At 47.9% G+C, this 19102-nt stretch overlaps 1 protein-coding gene across 1 annotated transcript in view; it reads left to right on the top strand.

Annotated features, from left to right (window-relative positions):
- Positions 1 to 1443: 1443 nt before the first annotated feature.
- The window catches only part of SLC7A5 (solute carrier family 7 member 5), a 59474-nt gene continuing 41815 nt past the window's right edge, over positions 1444 to 19102 (top strand). The window contains exon 1 of the mRNA XM_074968884.1: positions 1444 to 2044. Within this exon, the coding sequence (XP_074824985.1) occupies positions 1444 to 2044 (601 nt within the window). The remainder of the gene's footprint in view (positions 2045 to 19102) is intronic.

Raw genomic sequence — 19102 nt, 5'->3', positions numbered from 1 at the left:
TCTGTATTCGCAAAAAGAAAAGGAGTACTTGTGGCACCTTAGAGACTAACCAATTTATCTGAGCATAAGCTTTCGTGAGCTTAAATAAATTGGTTAGTCTCTAAGGTGCCACAAGTACTCCTTTTCTTTTTGTTGATACATGTGAGTTGTCCCAATAACGGAGTTACTCACCCGCACAAGTGTTAAGAGAGTCTGATGTTAAAAGTTGGAAGTTTTATTTAAAAATAAAAGTTAAACAGCCTCTCCAGGAAGATGTAGACTTTAGTGGTAGCTAAACTTAGTATCTTACAAGCAAGCCCCTTGACACTTGTGCCAACACTTAAGCATGTAGAAAAGGAGTACTTGTGGCATCTTAGAGACTAACCAATGCATCTGATGAAGTGGGCTGTAGCTCACGAAAGCTTATGCTCAAATAAATTGGTTAGTCTCTAAGGTGCCACAAGTACAACTTTTCTTTTTGCAAATACAGACTAACACAGCTGCTACTCTGAAACTTAAGCATGTGCCTAACAACACTCATGAGCAGAGGGATCTTCCAGGGGTTAGGGTACTGGGAAACCAAGGTTCAATTCTGTGCTCTGCCACAGACGTCCTGTGTGACCTTGGACAAGCTACTTATCCTCGCTGAGGGTAGGTCTACACAGCCTCCAGCAGTGAACCTTGTGCTAGCCCTCTCAAAAGAGCTGTATAGACAGCTCCTTGAGGGGCTGAGGCTGGCTTTTGAGTTCTGAAGCCCACCCCCTCCTTTGCTTTGAAGCCTGAGCTCCAACCCAAGCTACACCTTCAAAGCCCCACTCTTTTCAGAGTGCTCGCAGAAGCCCCCCAGAGGCAAGTCTGTCCATCCAGGCTGTGGGTACCCTTAGGCGCTCTGTTCCCCGTCTGTAAAACAGGGATCAGAGCACTGTCCCTGCCTCAGGGAGGTGGTGAGGAGAAATCTGGTCAAGGCTGTGAGTTGCTCAGAGGCTAGCGATGGGGCCAAACAAGCTAGTAGGACCGTGGCCCGAGTGGGCCCGGTGAGTAAAGCTGCAGTCCCCCCCCGGCCGAGCCGGGCGGGCGCGGTGCCCCGCAGGGCGGAAAACGCACGTGCTCCCGCGGTCCACGCCGCCCCCGCCCCGCCCAGGCCCTTCTCTCCTCCCCGCCGCGTGCGAGCCCGGCTCTTGCTTCCGCCTCCCGGCCCCTCGGGACCAGACAAAACGGTGCCGGCGGCGCGCGGGGCGGCCAGTCCCGGGTACCAGCAGCCGCCGGTCGCAGCGCGGCCCGGCCTCGTCTCCCCGGCTGCCCCGGCCTCCTGCATCGGCCCCGGCTCACGCGGTAGCGCGCTCCCCGCCAGACCGCCGCCACCGCCCCGGGTCCGGTGGCTGATCCGCCTCGCCCGGGGACCCCAGCATCCTTCCGGCGCGCCGCCCCGGGGGCCCCGGCAGCCAGCGCGCCGCGTCCCCGGCCATGTCGGGCAGCGGCGGGGTGAAGAAGCGGGGCTCGGCCGCCTCGGCGCAGGAGGAGGAGCGGCAGGCGCTGGAGAAGGTGCAGGCGCCGGCGGGGCCCGGCGGCGGGGCCCATGAGAACGGCTGCCCCGGGGCGCGGGGCCCGGGCGCCCCGCCGGGCGGGGAGCTGGGCCCCCCGGGCGGCGGGGACGGCGTGGCGCTGAAGCGCTCCATCACCCTGCTTAACGGCGTGGCCATCATCATCGGCACCATCATCGGCTCGGGCATCTTCGTCACCCCCACCGGGGTGCTGAAGGAGGCCGGCTCGCCGGGGCTGTCGCTGGTGGTGTGGGCCGTCTGCGGGCTCTTCTCCATCGTGGGCGCCCTGTGCTACGCCGAGCTGGGCACCACCATCTCCAAGTCCGGGGGAGACTACGCCTACATGCTGGAGGTGTACGGCTCCCTGCCCGCCTTCCTCAAGCTCTGGATCGAGCTGCTCATCATCCGGCCTTCCTCCCAGTACATCGTGGCCCTGGTCTTCGCCACCTACCTGCTCAAGCCGCTCTTCCCCAGCTGCCCGGTGCCTGACCAAGGGGCCAAGCTGGTGGCCTGTCTCTGCATCCGTGAGTATCCGCAGCGCTCCGGCCCGCTCGGTCGCCTCTGGCTGCAGATGCCCCCTCTAGAGCCGCCCCCGTCCGCTAGCTGCCCTTGTATTCTGTGGCCCCATCTGGCTCCTCTCTCTGGCTAGCTCCCGGTCTGTTGCCCCGAGCTCTGTTACTCGCCCATGTGGCTTCACTACACTTAACTGGGTCCTCTCTTGCATCTCATTGCTCCCTGGGGGACACATTCATCCCAGCGCTCACTTGTGCTGTCTTCTCTTTTGGCACCCTGGCCACCTGCCCTGTGTTCTCTGTTTTGTGGAGAGACACCAACCCCCAGTGTGGTTTGAGCAAAAGGCTCTAATCAAGATGCTTAAACGGAAAAAGCCACCACACAGACCCCTTGGCGTCCCCCTTTCTGAAATGACTTCCAGAAATGGCCTTGGAGTGCAGCATGTAACAGGTGCAATGCACATCCCATCTGTGCCTAGGGGTGAGAAGTTTTTGGTCTCATCTAGGAGCGTTGTGAGGATAAAATCCATTCATTATGGCAAGGCACTTGTATGCCCTGGGCAATAGAGTGATTTAAGCACTGCGATACTCTGTGCCAGGAGGGCTGTCAGTTGGGTGCAGCTGAACTGGTGCTGAAAGTGGTTTCGTGGCAGATGTAGCCAAGAGCAAACTGTTTTCAGCACTATTTCTGAAAGAGTGGTTAAACTCCTCCTTGGCTCCCAGTAGACCTCCCTCAGCTGCACCTGACGCTGTCACAGGATGCTTTTTCCTCAGGTAGACAAGGCACATCGTGGTAAGGGTGATATCTAACATTGCCCTGCTAAATCTAGGGCCAGTGCTATGCACATTAAAAGCCTAAAGTTTACCCTACTGCTGAAATCTAGACCATTTCCTTCCCTCCTCCGCTATCTTGAAGTCTGCAGCTTTGCCAAAATCTAGAAACACTAATCTTTGCTCCATTAAATGGGATGTTAACCTGACTTCCATACCTCTGAACTTAGGGCCATTTTCCTCCTTGGTTCCATTGCCACTTGATCTGAGTTTGACCCTGTAGTTCACTTCTAGATCCTCTCCTCATAGTAAGAGGAATTTTGGGGTTTATTTTGGAGTAGGTTTTTCTTGCATGTGGGTTTTTTAGGTCTAATAATAGTACCTAGTTCTTATATGCAAAAAGAAAAGGAGTACTTGTGGCACCTTAGACTAACAAATTTATTTGAGCTTAAGCTTTCGTGCATCCAATGAAGTGAGCTGTAGCTCGCGAAAGCTTATGCTCAGATAAATTTGTTAGTCTCTAAGGTGCCACAAGTAGTGCTTTTCTTTTTGCGAATACAGACTTAACACGGCTGCCACTCTGAAACTAGTTCTTATATGGTGCTTTTCGTCTCTAGTTCTCAAAGCACTTTACAAACGAAGGTGAGTGACTGACTTTACAATTGGGTTACCTGTGTGTGTGTGTTTTTTTTTTTTTTTAAGGGTTTTGGAGAGGATTCTAGTTATTTGGGGTTTCTAAATGGCCCATGTTTCTTCTAGACTCCTGTACCATTTGAGGATCGCTGGCCATTGAAAGGTGCAGCAGTTGGGCATTATGGGAGGGGACAGTCTCTATGAATTCATTCATGCACAAGCTGCCTTGTTGCTTCATAAGCACCTTGCAAAACTGGCTTGGCTGGCAAGCCAGACTGTAGATTGCGCATATCAGTTTTTCACGTTGTCTGAACAACGTTTGATGTTTCTCAGCTGGTGGCTAAATTGTTAAGAGTGTCAAGGTTAGTGGAAGCCTTGGCCACATGCATCCCCTGTCTAATTTTGTAATAAACTAGATTGAAGTATGTACGTCATGGGCAATATAGGTAAAGCGTCACCTCCTTGAGAATGAGAAGCCTCAGACAACAGTTCTGTTGATTTCCTCAAACTTGCATCAGGCATCTTTTGCACTGGTGGCCTTGATGTCAATATGCAATATGTTTTATGCTGCAAATGATACATACCACCGAGAGCGTGTATATGTTGTGTTTAAATTATTTGCTTGCCACAAAATGACAAGCTTTAGAGTAACGTAAATACAGATTCCTTGGTTACTTGTGCTGAATCATGCAGTGCAGGGCTGAGAGTTGAGTGCTGAACGTGTACAGGGTTTGTTTTTTGGGAGTTTATAATTTCATTTTGGGGGGGTTATTTTTAGCAATTTTTGATTTTTATATAGCTGTCCCAAAAGCTGAGGTTTTTCCGAGGCTTTCTCTTTATATGTACTGTAATGCAGGGATCTCAAACTCGAATCACCAGGAGGGCCACATGAGGACTAGTACATTGGCCCGAGGGCTGCATCACTGACACCCTCTGCCCCCGGCCCCACTCCCACTCCACTCCGCCCCTTTTCTGCCCCCTTCCAACCCCTTCCCCAAAGTCCTCACCCCAACTCTGTCCCCTCCCTGCCCCTATTCCAACCCCTTCTCCAAATCCCTGCGCCACCTCTTCTCTGCCTCCTCCCCTGAGCACAAGGCTCCCTACTCCTCCCCCGCCTCCTGGAAAGCGCTAAGCGCCTGGAGGTAGGCAGAGGAGCGGGGACATGGCACGGGGACATGGCACGCGGGGGGAGGGCGAGCTTGGCAGGCTGCAGGAAATAACCCCGAGGGCTGCATGTTTGAGACCCCTGCTGTAATGAGTAATCTCTTTGTAATGTTCCATAGTGTGCCAAACAGAACCATGTTAAAGTGCACTAGGGAAAGTTTAACGCACACCAGCGGAGTCTGCATGGCTAATTAATGGGCAACACGTTGGCGTGCTTTTGATTCATAGATTCCAGAGCCAGAAGGGACCACTGTGGTCTCTCATCTGACCTCCTTTGTAGCACAGATCATAGAGCTTTCCCAAAATAATTTCTAGAGCAGATCTTTTAGAAAAACATCTGATCTTGATTTAGAAATCACACCCCCATAGTCCACATTACAGCTCCGTGTAGGCTAGCCCTTAGATACTACTAGCCGTGACCGGTGTTTTTCTGGTGTTTATTGGGTAAACACGGATTTTGTGGGGATTTTTTTTTTTTAATCGGGGGGGGGGGTCGTCGTGTTTGTTGTTTAAAATCTAAAATCAGAAGCTCTACTCGGGTAGTAATACTGCTTAACATTTCTCATCTTCAAAGCCCTGTACATTAATTAGATCTCCCAGCACACTGTGATCTAAGGTAACGATCCCCATTTTACAGATTGGGAAACAGACGCAAGGAGTGACATGCCCAAGGCTGCAACCTGTGTTCAGTGACAGAGCAGGGATGATAACATAGGCTCACCTGACTCCCAATCCTCTAGCCCAGTAGTTCTCAACCTTTCCAGATTACTGTATCCCTTTCAGGAGTCTGATTTGTCTTGCGTACTCATAACACAAGAACTAGGGGGTCACCAAATGAAATGAATAGGCAGCAGGTTTAAAACAAACAAAACGAAGTATTTTTTTCCCACACAACGCAGTCAACCTGTGGAATCCCTTGCCAGAGGATGTTGTGAAGGCCAAGACTATAACAGGGTTCAAAAAAGAACTAGCTAAATTCATGGAGGATAGGTCCATCAATGGCTATTAGCCAGGATGGGCAGGGATGGTGTCTCTAGCCTCTGTTTGCCAGAAGCTGGGAATGGGTGACGGGATGGATAAGCTGATGATTACTTGTTCTGTTCATTCCCTCTGGGGCACCTGGCATTGGCCACAGTTGGAAGGCAGGATACTGAGCTAGATGGACCTTTGGTCTGACCCAGTATAGCTGTTCTTACATACTCCAAGTTTCACTTCACGTGAGAACTACTTGCTTACAAAATCAGACATAAAAATACGCAAGTGTCACAGCACACTGTTACTGAAAAATTGCTGACTTTCTCATTTTTACCATATAATTATAAAATAAATCAATTGGAATATAAATATTGTACATACGTTTCAGTGTATAGTATGTAGAGCAATATAAACAAATCACTGTATGAAAGTTTAGGTTGTACTGACTTCACTACTGCTTTTTATGTAGGCTGTTGTAAATATCTAGATGAGTTGATGTACTCCCTGGAAGACCTCTGCATACCCCTTGTTGGGACCCACTGCTCTAGCCTGCTTTGCTTCTCTGATGGGTAATATTAATGTGTTCGAACTGTTCTTACACAGTCATTAGAACTAATGGTTTCCCTGGAGCAGAGTTTGGTCTTGTACATCTAGTACGAAATGCCCTGGGAAAGAACTTGCTAGTTTTACAGATCTGCGTCATTTCCATGTGTTCTTCGTTAATCTTTATTTTCCCCTTAGGGTACTGTTCTGTTTATACTTTGGGTTAAATCCTTGCATATGTCTTTTTTTTTTCCTTTAAAAGATTACTTTGTTATCCAACGCATCTAGTAGTGAACTTTTCTCTCCTGCTAGTTTCTACGCCTTTGATTTCTGGAATTGCTTGGTTGCTGTCAAGGTGCCAAAACCTGTAGGTATAACAGAAGATGGGTTTTATAATTTTGGTCTGAGGAATTAACAAGTGAGAGCTACTGTGTGATTTCCTAACAAGCCAGTTTGTTAAATGTTTGCACTGAGAGCTCGGTGTTGCAGTGAGATTTTTTTCAAGAGTTCAGGATATGAGAAATTTGGTCTTCGGACATACATGTTGGAGACGTTAACAAATAGGTTGTCTTGGGAAGTAAGATAGGCATCCAGGTGCTTGTTCTGAAGTGGTAATGTCTTGCTGTGGAGCTGAAGCCTATTCACTGGTCTTGAACTGCGTTGGCTTCAAAGACCTTAAACTCATTTTTCATAAAGGTTGCCTTTCAACAGGCAGTGGAATTGGCCTTTCACACACTTGTGGCTGGAGGACCTTGATATACTGGTTCTGAACCCCCAGAATCTCCCCAATCCGAATGTTAGTGGTGGTGAGTAAGGAGGCAGGTAAAACTATGCTTGAAGGGGAGATGACTCAAGGAACAGTTTTAAATTGGGAGTTGGGTGTGTTACTGTCAAGACACTAAACATGCTGTGTAAGGTAGTCACTTTACATATAACTTCGCTCTAAATAGAAGAACCCTTGTGTCCCCTACAAACTCCATTCCCAGTTTATATGGCCTGCCGCATATGCTTTATATACGGCTGTTGTGTAAAACAACCTTTTAACTTCCACTTAAACTATTTTCAACAAAATACTTGAAATCACAATTTTCTGTTCCGCTTCTCTTTTGCTGCTGCTGCTTTTATACAGACTTTTGTTTTATTCTTGACCTTGAATGTCAAAACAGTGACTGTTTCTTTGGCTTTCAAATTATTTTGTCACTCATTAATTGCCTATGTTAATCTCCTGCTAATAATCCAATGACAAACTCTGCCGCTGCCAAAACTGTAGCAATCATCATCTGGTATGTAGACTTTTCAAACTCCCTTTCCTCTCCCTGCAAATAACACAGCAGGCGTCCCTCATGCAAGCACATCACTGCGAGTTAAATGATCAATTACTTTTCACCTGTCTTTTTTTCTGTCTAAGAGAGTCTAATAGTTGAAGAATTTGCAGCAGTCCGTGCAGAGCTGCACTGCGTGGGATGACACATGGAGTAGATGAGAGGTATGGACATTACTAGCGGCTCTCCTCGCAGATGAGCTTAAGAATGAGCATTCTATTAAAAACCCTGCTTCAGCAAAAGATTTAAACACCCTGTTAGCTTTAAGTGCTATGCTGAGTCATGGTCCAGGCCTATAAGAAGGTGAATATTCAATAGCAGCATTTCAGCTGACAACTATACTTGCTGTGGAACAGGTGTGTTTATATCATGCAGGCGTGATGCTTCGTTAACTTCACTGTAAACAGCAGGCCAAATAACCGTCTGCTGGATTGCAAATTCATTTCATATTTGCAGTCGGTGGACAGGCACAAAATAAATATTCTGCCGGTCCGTCTTGGGTGGGTTTATTCTGCACCACTGATGTTCAGAATTAACCTGCCCCTGCAAGGATGGCTTGATGCTTTGAAGAGTAATATTAGCTCCTGACAGCAACAGAGCTGAGACTAGACAGGGCTAGGTACAAAAATGGGAAGAGAGGGAGGACCCAGGTAGCACAGCTTGCACTTGTTGGCACCTTTTTGACTTGGTTTCCACAAAAATATCCCCTTACATTTTATTGCATTTAAATACTCTGTGTTTTCCACAGAGTCCTTCAGGGTTTTGATTTCTAAACGTCTCATGAATTGGAATGACTTTTCCAGAGAAACCCACCAGGATCCCTCTCAGCGACTTTAACTGGGGGATTTCAGACATTCCAAGAGTCCCATGGTCAAAATGAGCGTAACGAAGCAGACCGTTGCCAGCTAGCATAGGGAGCTGATTCCTGGCTCTTTGCAAGGCAAGCTAAGTAGCATGTTTCAGGCTGAAACCTGTTTGGAATTTTTCATAAAGTCCACAACCTTGAATTTGTTGCTTGATGCTACAGTGCAGCCACCTTCCCAAAGATTGCTGCTGAAAATGAGAAACTGGAGAATGCATCAGAAGTAGCCCAATCTTGAAGATAAAGGTGGTTTTGTAGCTATGGAAATAAAACTGGTGCTTTTAAGAATGGGGTCAGAATGAGGGAAGCATTCAGTTTGAGTAAAACTTTATGAAATCCTGAAGTTTCTCATTTGGTCTAGTTATTGTTTCTTGTCTCCCATCCCTCTTCTATCCAAACTTCACCTGGCTGAATTTCCAAACCTGTCCAAAAATTCTCGTGCCATGAATGTACACATCGATACAAATCAAAAAGGCATATGAGTGATATTTTTGTCTAAAATTGCGAAATGCTTATCTGCATCCAAAGCAGCTATCTTGAATTCCTCATGGCAATAGTGAAAATTGCGTGCCAGATGAAACATAATTTTTTTTTGGCACATCTGATGCTTCACCCACCTACTTGACATTTGTTGAGGATCAGGAAGCTAATCCCAACAGAGCACTTTGTACATATAAAACCCTATTAACAATGCTAAGTTGTATTATCTACCACTTAAACTTTCAAAAAAATTATTCGTCTTTTAACTGAAATCAGATTTCAAGTTATGTGAGTGTGGAGGAATTTTTTCCCCCACCCTACCCTTTATGGGTCAGACTCCGCTTTAAGGATGGCCACCTCTTAATCACCTACCACCACCCCCTGGAAAAACAAACAAACGTGATTCTCTAACCAATGAGCCAAACTAGTTGGCAACTGCAGTGATCCTTTTACAAGGATCAATCAGCTCTAATATTATGCTTCTGTGATACTATATTGCTTTTGTTCTGTTCCTAGATGTTATGGCGATAGACATTTGTAAATGCACCTAAGATCAAATCGTCAGTTCTGCGAGTTTTGTTGTGTATATACTGTAGAACTCTTGATCACTTTTTTCTCTTCGGCAGCACGAACGCTGACTGTTGCAGCATGAGCACTTGCTGTGCTGGTTTGCCCAGCTCAGAAGAGGCTGGAAATATTTTCTTCTTTTCACATAATTATGAAATCCGTGAGTGTCCTGAGAAATTATCAGCAGATATTTTCAGTTACACAGGGAATGTGTGTAATACATTCTTGAATAGTGAGTGAGCACTTGCAGCATGCAGATTGGAAGGCAGCTGTCAGAGTTACTCTGTCCTCTGTTTTAGGATCCATCTCTTGTCAGTGCTGTTAGGTAGTGTGTATTTAAATATGAAGGTGTGACCTCTTTCCAATGTCTGAAGAGATGGAAAGAACGCTTTCAGGAGCTTCTTAACTGCCCCATCAGAGCTGCAGATCCGCAGCGCCAGGAGGATGCGAAGAGTCCAGTCACCGCCCCTCAGTGTAATTCAGAGGATGTTATGGTTGAGGAAGTTTGATGTGCAGCCTGTAAGATCAAGAATGCCCACGCTGCTGGTATTTGTGGCGTAGCTGCTGAGTTGATGAAGCATGGTGAGGATTCTGTCTTGGAAGGCTGACCCATATTATCAACAAAGTATGGATTCATGAGAAACTACCGGTGACTGGTGCTGTGGGATTATTCTCCCATTTTGGAAAGGGAAGGGTGATGCCCTGGTGTGTTCCAGTCACCACAGCATCACTTTGCTTTCCATTCCAAGCAAACTGTTCATGCTGGCTCTTCATGAGCATGTTAAGCCCGCCATAACGAATCTACACTGTCTACAGCAAGCCGGGTTTCTGCCCAGTCAATCAATCACAGAGCAGATTTTTACTATTAGATAAATTACTGGAAAAAGCCAAAGAGTTTTGGCACAGGAAGGATGAGGGGGCGTATAGGCGTTATTGGTTTACAAACTGCATTTGTCTCTGATCATCGTTCCCTTTGGTTCTGCTTGCAAACTGCTAGTGTGCCTGGAAAGGTCCTCTACCTTCTTGTAGAAATGCACCAGTGATGTGAGAGCTGTGTCCGCTTACATACTAAGATGTCCAGTTGGTTGGAGTAAAACAGCATGTTGCCTTTTTTTTTTTTTTTTTTAAAGAAAAGCTGCATTTCTGTTTCGTTTAAATGCCTTGTCCTTTCCCCCTCCACCTCAGTTTTGTGTCTAAACCAAAAATTTGAATCTTTCTGGTTTTAGGATGTATGTCTGTTGCCATTGCATTGATTATGACATCACAAATCTGGTCCTGTGAATTCACAGAAGGAGGAGCAATTGGATGAGAGACAGAGGCCTGTTTTTTGAACATCACAGTGTTTAACAAGGAGGTTAAATGGTAAAGCACAGCCAGTGATCCACTTCTGATTTGAGTGCATCATCTCTGAACTGAAGTATCTGAAAGTTGCTCTTTCCAGTGTACTGTTCACTCAGTATTTGTCAATAATTTCCATAGGTTACCCCTGTTTGAATCTCCAGGAATCCATTTCTATTTAAACACCAGTCTGTTGGGACTCTGTTTCCATGGAAGCCATGTCAGTGCCATCTAGGGTGTAAAAACGGAACAAATTCCCTTTATTTACAATTAATGAAGGGGGTAAGAAAAATTAAACTGCATGAAGCCCGCTGTTGATAGAATCACTTAACAGGGATTTTTTTTTTAAACAAGCACCAGTGCCCCACCGGCTGTAGTGCATGCAGAGCTGACCAGGTGAAAGAATAGATCTATTAAATGATAACACTTTTTTCACCTCACACTAAAACTCTTCACAGAGCAACAGACTGCTCTCCAGGAAATGAATCCAAGTGAGGACTTACTAGTGTCCATGTTTACCGGACCGGGGTTTGACTTAGAGAGCAGGTTTCCCAATGTTTACAAAAAATGATGATCTGTATGAAACCATCTCCATTTGGCACTTTCACCTCACCCTAGGTTTGCCCTTCATGCCTGTGATTCCAATCTGGCCAGGTTCCCTCTGTGAATTTAAAGTGCTCGTGTCTGGGCAGCAACGTAAGGAGCAGTCAGCATTTATTAGGGAGCATGCTTTTCCTTTTCCCGTTGTCCTCTTTAGCTAGCTCCAGGGATTCAATCCTATCACATCTCTTACCTCCCCATGCAAGATTTAGCTTTGCTGAAGGCAGACTTTCTCATCTGTGACTAAGCAAGAGTCTTTGTTCCTGATTGGGAAAGTGGGGTGTCTCTATCTCTCCTAACTGTGTGAGTTCTGGTCAAAGGTGCCAGCTTGCCTGCCCCAGAGATGGATTTTCCCTGCCTAAAGAAGGGTAAGAGGACAATCGTTGCCAACTCTCTTACATAAGAATGGCCACATTGGATCAGACCAATGGTCCATCTAGGCCAGAATCCTGTCTTCTGACAGTTGCCAGTGCCAGGTGCTTCAGAGGGACTGAACAGAACAGGGAAATTATTGAGTGATCCATGCCCGTCATCCAGGCCAGTCAGTCCAATAAAAGATATTACATCACCTACCTTGTCTCTCCAATCCCAGCTTCTGAGACCCAGGAGTTCAGAGACCAGCAGACTGTGAGGTTGCATCCCTGAGCATCTTGGCTAATAGCCACTGATGGACCTATTCTGCATGAACTTATCTAATATACTTTTGGCCTTCATGATATCATAGAATATCAGGGTTGGAAGGGACCTTAGGAGGTCATCTAGTCCAACCCCCTGCTCAGAGCAGGACCAATTCCCAACTAAATCATCCCAGCCAGGGCTTTGTCAAGCCTGACCTTAAAAACCTCAAAGGAAGGAGATTCTACCATCCCCTAGGGAACCCGTTCCAGTGCTTCACCACCCTCCTAGTGAAAAAGTTTTTCCTAATATCCAACCTAAACCTCCCCCACTGCAACTTGAGACCATTACTCCTTGTCCTGTCATCTGCTACCACCGAGAACAGTCTAGATCCATCCTCTTTGGAACCCCCTTTCAGGTAGTTGAAAGCAGCTATCAAATCCCCCCTCACTCTTCTCTTCTGCAGACTAAACAATCCCAGTTCCCTCAGCCTCTCCTCATAACTCATGTGTTCCAGTCCCCTAATAATTTTTGTTGCCCTCCGTTGGACGTTTTCCAATTTTTCCACATCCTTCTTGTAGTGTGGGGCCCAAAACTGGACACAGTACTCCAGATGAGGCCTCACCAATGTCGAATAGAGGGGAACGATCACATCCCTCAACCTGCTGGCAATGCCCCTACTTATATAGCCCAAAATGCCATTGGACTTCTTGGCAACAAGGGCACACTGTTGACTCATATCCAGCTTCTCATCCACTGTAACCCTTAGGTCCTTTTCTGCAGAACTGCTGCCGAGCCATTCGGTCCCTAGTCTGTAGCGGTGCATGGGATTCTTCCGTCCTAAGTGCAGGACTCTGCCCTTGTCCTTGTTGAACCTCATCAGATTTCTTTTGGCCCTGTCCTCTAATTTGTCTAGGGCCCTCTGTATCCTATACCTACCCTCCAACGTATCTACCTCTCCTCCCAGTTTAGTGTCATCTGCGAACTTGCTGAGGGTGCAATCCACACCATCCTCCAGATCATTTATGAAGATATTGAACAAAACCTGCCCCAGGACTGACCCTTGGGGCACTCCGCTTGATACCGGCTGCCAACTAGACATGGAGCCATTGATCACTACCCGTTGAGCCCGACAATGTAGCCAACTTTCTATCCACCTTAGAGTCCATTCATCCAGCCCATACTTCTTTAACTTGCTGGCAAGAATGCTGTGGGAGACCATACCAAAAGCTTTGCTAATGTCAAGGAACAACACGTCCACCCCTTTCCCCTCATCCACAGAGCCAGTTGTCTTGTCATAGAAAGCAATTAGATTAGTCAGGCATGACTTGTGTGACGAAGTGGGACTGCTCTCAATGCCTCCTCTGAACAGTGCGGGGGCGCCCCAGCCTCCCGCACGCAGCTCCCAAGCATCCAGGCAGTGGAGCAAGGGTGCACGACCACCGCAGCACCCCAGAGGGCAGGCACATGCAGGGGCCCGGACACAGAGAATGGCCAGCACTCTGCCCCTTGGCAACCGACGGCCCGGTGTCGTGTCCTCCCCCCCCCCCCCGCAAGGCCAAAGGGCCTGAGAACAAAGGAACCAGGCGACCGCCTGGGAAAGGGACAAAGCCCAGAGGAGGGGGGGCCGGAGAGAGTCAGCCCGGGGCTGGCTGGAGACATGGAACAAAGTGCAGACGTGGCCGTCCGGCTCACCGCCCCCCAAAATGGACCCAGCCAAGGGGCCCCGCGCACCGCACCCGCAAGCTCCGCTCCAGACCACGGTCCTGTCGTCCAACAAACCTCCGCTCCACTGGCTGGCCGAGAGCCATGCCCAACCACGAAGCTGGGGTGCAGGACCCCCCAGCCTCCCCCGAGCCCCGCCCGAGCAGACTCGCTGTGGGAAGCACAGGGAGGAGCAGAGGATGCTGAATGCTCCGAGGTCAGACCCAGGAAGGTGGAAGCTGTGTGAGCTCAGGTGGGGTCCCGGGGAAGCCAGAGGGTCCTGCACCCCAACCCCGCAGCCAGACGTGACTCTCAGCCAGCCAGCAAAACAGAGGTCCGCCAGATGACAGGAACATGGTCCAAAACAGAGCCCGCAGATGCAGAGAACCGGACTCCCCAGCTGGGTCCACCCTGGGGGGGCCGGGAGCCAGATAACCATGCCCGCCCCCCACCCCACGTCCCCAGCCAGCCCGAAACTGAAACTCCCCCCAGCCCCCCCTCCCCCGGGCCCCGTCTCCCCCCAGGCCAGGAGGTCACCCAACTCCCCCGCTCTCCAGCCCTCCAGCTCCCAACCCGCCGGGGGGAAGGGCCAGGCCACCAGCCGCCAGGAAACAGGGCGTCGGCCACCCCCTGCGTCCAGACCCCCGCACGCACCCGCCCTCCAGGGCTCCGCAACGATCACACACCCCCCACCCCACCACCAAGACACTCAAGAACTGCACAGGGGAAACCGATATCATCTGGCAACAAGTTCACAGCTGACTGTGTGTCGTGTGAAGAAGTACTTAATTTTGTTTGTTGTAAGCCTGCTGCCTGTTAATTTCATTGGGGTAACTCCTGGTTCTTGTGTGATGTGAAGGGGTCAATAATGGTTCCCTGCTCACTTTCTGCACACATCCTGTTGCTGCTTCATCGTCTCTGTTCTAAGATGAACAGTCCCAGTCTTTTTATCTCTCCTCGGGCCCAACCTGTCCCACACCCCTCATTATTTTTGTTGCCTGTCTCTTACCTTTTCCAATCCTCACACAGCTTTTTTGAGATGAGGTGACCAGAACTACATGCAGTATTCAAGATGTGAGCGTACCATGGATTTATATGGTGGCGTTATGATATTTTCTATTAGCTATCCTAATGGTTCCGAACATTAACTTTTTTTGACGGCCGCTGCACATTGAGCAGATGTTTTCAGAGAACTGTCCACAATGACGCCAAGATCTTTCTTGCGTGGTAACAGCTCATTTGGTCCCCATCATGTTATATGTATAGTTTGGATTATTTTTTCTAGTGTGCATTGCTTTGCACTTACCAACATTGAATTTCATCTGGACATTTTGTTGTCCAGTTTTGTAATTCTTCAGTCAGCTTTGGACTTAATGAGCTTGAGTAATTATCGTCTGCAAACTTTGCCACCTCACTGTTTCCAGATCACTTGTGTATATGTTGACAGCACAAGTCCTACTATAGATCCTTGGGGGACTGCATTATTTACCTCTTTCCATTGTGAAAACTGACCATTCCTACTCTTTGTCCCCTATCATTTAATCGGTTACTGATCCATGAGAGGACCTTCCCTCTTATCCCATCACTGCATAGTTTGCTTCAGAGTCTTTGGTGAGGGACCTTATCAAAGGCTTTCTGAAAGTCCAAGTACTGATTGTATCATCCTTGTCCACATGTTAGTTGACACCCTCAATGAATTCTAATAGATGGGTGAGGCATGATTTCCCTTTACAAAAGCTATGTTGACTCTTCCAAGTGTATCGTTCATCTGTGTGTCTGATAATTCTGTTCTTTACTGTAGTTTCAACCAATTTGCTTGGCACTGAAGTTAGGCTTACCCCTCTATAACTGCCAGGATCACCTCTGGAGCCTTTTTAAAAAATCAGCATTTTTTTTAAAATCAGCTACCCTGCAGTCACCTGGTACAGCGTAGGTATGTCTTCTACTTTCCTATCCTGAGCTAGCTTGCAGATTTCGGCTCTTTCTTTATTCACGTTTCTTCTTACGACCCCCTGTGATGGGGTATACTGGGCCGGAAGGGGTTAGAAGACGGTACTGGGTCCAGGTACCTCCAGCGTGCTCTGACTGAGGGATTAAAAGGAGTTAGGAAGCTCGGGCAAAGTGTAGAGGACAGACTGCAGCAGAGAGGAATCCTTCTCAGGAAGCCAGACAGACCCCCTGAGGGGTCTACAGGGCAGATAAGGTCCACAGGTAGTGCCTTCTCCACCCACTACCCCCTCTGAGAACTCCTAGATCCAACAGGGCCCTGGTCTGGGACACAGGAAAGGGAGGGCCTAGGTTTCCCTATTATAGCTCCTTAAGGGCCTAGACCTAGATGTGGTTGGAATGCTGAAGATCCCTAGCTTAAGGTCAGGAACATGTACCTTTACCGTCCTAACAGAGGGGTACGGGGCTGGAGCGTGGGTGTGCTCCCGGCCCGCCAATCTCCTTATCACACCTCCCACCGAGAAATTATACCACCTTGCTGTGTGCTAGCCCTCACTTGAGTAATCTTATATTGGAGTTACCCCCGTCCTTCAGCTCCTGTTCTTCCCATTCTTTCCCTGCTGTCTGCTTTCATCGCTAGTCTTGTCTCCTCTTACACCAACCTCGTGTCATGCTCCTACCCCAGCAGCATAGTGTTAGACCCTACAAACAATTCGGTTGTGCAGTGCTGGAGGTGCTACCAGAAACAGACACTGGAGACTAGCGGGGGTTACATTACAGTATAACCACACTACTAGAATCGGAGGTCAGAGAGTAGCTGCTCTTGTGTCTACGAGAGGGCTCAGCAGGATGATGCATCATGTCACCATGGGGATTAAACTTCATGTGGTGGGTCGCTATGTACCTAGGCCTGAGACGAGCCCTGCAGGGGGCAGCAGGTTGTTCTACCTTCAGTGGGTGGTTCTGCGACTGAGTGCTCTGTGGTTCAAACCACGTCGTGCCCTGTGTTTAACAGGGTAATGTCCTCCCCTGTTTGTCCCAAATGGAGTGGGGTAACGTAACCTCCCTTTCCACGTAGCAACTGTTTTCCTCCTGGCTTACAGCATGGCACTTTCCAGGCTGTGTTCTCTCTTTTAAGTGTCAGGTCCCATTTCATTCCCAGGTTGTTTCCTGTTGGCTGCTTCATTCTTCATCTCCTGGTTCAGCTCGTCTGATCTCTCCTACGTATTTTGGAACGTGGGTGCATCATCCCTTCCAGTAAAGCGGTTTTGGCCTCAATCAACACTTGGGAACAGCAGGAGGAACAGCCTACGCTGTAGGATGGGGCTGTGTGTAAACAGGTTGGAACTGTTTCAGGAGCAGTTGTAGCAAAGGATGAATATAAGCACCAGATGAGTATGACCAAGTGTGGCTTTCCAATTAATGCTCAGTACTGAAAGCACATTTGCAACGTGAATCCTTGCAACACCTTTGCATAGTGTTCCAGATGGGGGAGCTAAGGTAGAGAGGCTGTGATTTGCCCTAATTCACTGCCACATAAACCCAGAGTTGGCCCTTTCCTCCCCAAGGAGACAGTATGGTACCCCTGCCTGACCTGACAGATGTGTACATCTTGTTCCTGTGGTCCTGGATGGGTGAGGGGGACGGAACAGGACGTTACTTTCTGTAGCTCTAAAATGGGGATATTTGGCCGCCTCTCATGGAAGTGTAGGATTCATTTAATTTACATCTTCAAAGCGATGTATGGCTCCTGAGCACAGTGTAAATGTAGGGTATTATGGTAACCACCAAATTAATAGTATCCAATTTGCAAATGAATTCCAATTCAGCAGTTTCTCGCTGGAGTCTGGATTTGAAGTTTTTTTGCTTTAAGATAGCGACCCTCATGTCTGTGATTGCGTGACCAGAGAGATTGAAGTGTTCTCCGACTGGTTTATGAATGTTATAATTCTTAACATCTGATTTGTGTCCATTTATTCTTTTACGTAGAGACTGTCCAGTTTGACCAATGTACATGGCAGAGGGGCATTGCTGGCACATGATGGCATATATCACATTGGTGGATGTGCAGGTGAACGAGCCTCTGATAGTGTGGCTGATGTTGTTAGGCCCTGTGATGGTGTCCCCTGAATAGATATGTGGGCACAGTTGGCAACGGGCTTTGTTGCAAGGATAGGTTCCTGGGTTAGTGGTTCTGTTGTGAGCTGTAGCTCACGAAAGCTCATGCTCAAATAAACTGGTTAGTCTCTAAGGTGCCACAAGTACTCCTTTTCCTTTTTCTTTTTAGTCCAAAAACTGAGACTCATACAGCTAATGAAATGTGAGGAGGAAAAAGGTAGCTGGGGGGACTTCCTTCCTATAGCTCAGGGGTTCTCACACTGGGGGTCAGGACCTCTCAAGGGGTTATGAAGCTATTACATGGGGGGGTCGTGAGCTGTCAGCCTCCACCCCAAACCCTGCTTTGCGTCCAGCATTTACAATGGTGTTAAATATTTAAAAACGTGCTTTTAATTTATAAAGGGAGTCGCACTCGGAGGCTTGCTATGTGAAAGTGGTCACCAGTTAAAAAAAAAAAAAAAAAAAAAAAAAAAAATTTGAGAACCACTGCTACAGCTCCATACTGGGTTACCTATATAGTAAACCAGATAGTCATCATTTCTGGAGTTCAGCAGTGACTGGTGCACTCAGTGTCTAGTCTCTGTAAACTGTACGAGTCAGAGCAGAGAATCTGGACTTTCTTTTCCCGCTCTCAGCTCTCCCATTGAGTCACTGTGTAACTGTGTCACATCTGTTTTACATGCAGTTACAATATTTACATGCTCGCCCAGGGTCTGGAGATTTTATTCACGTTTAAAAGAGCATTGATTTCCTGACACGAAAGGTGGGCATGAGTGCTCTATGCTTCACGTGCACATATTTAGCAAACCCCATTCCCTTACAGCACCTGTTCTGTGATGGCACATGATCAAATCAGATCTCTCTCTCTCTCTCTCTTCCCCCCCCCCCCCGCCCCCCATTCCTATGTACAGGGCTAGTATAACAGCCAAAGAGGGCTCTTGGTTTGCTGTTTGCTTGTTAGTGTTGTTGTTTTTTTTAACAGTATTCCCTTGTGGTTGTCCTAACTGCTCTGGCTTTCTGTCCCAGATCCAGTATCCATAGTTCACTAGAATTTACTATGAATTTTCTTGGGTGTGATTCCTTCACTCTCCTGCATTCCTAAGGTGTTGTGTGGCACTGTAGCTGCCGTGTGTTCATGTCATGGTGTTTCTGATGCAATTGCCCTCGTTTGCCTGCAAGCCAGTATAAGTAATGTCATGTTTGCTTTGGGCAGAGCCACACCTCTGCAGGTTGGATGGATGGACGAATTCTCTGCTCTACAAACACCCAGAGCCTGTGTCCATATGGGCTCTCCTGTGCTGGCTGAGCACAGTAATACTCTTTTTAGGCCCTTTTTTGAAGGGATTTATTCATGGTGCTGTCAGCTGGTGATCCTGTTTAAAATAAAATCCCTTTGGAATCAGTTTAAAGGAATTTGTTAATAAAAGCTAG

This window comes from Natator depressus, chromosome 12 (genome assembly GCF_965152275.1).
Source record: "Natator depressus isolate rNatDep1 chromosome 12, rNatDep2.hap1, whole genome shotgun sequence".
NCBI lineage: Eukaryota > Metazoa > Chordata > Testudines > Cheloniidae > Natator > Natator depressus.
This window is presented reverse-complemented; position numbering and strand designations above follow the sequence as displayed.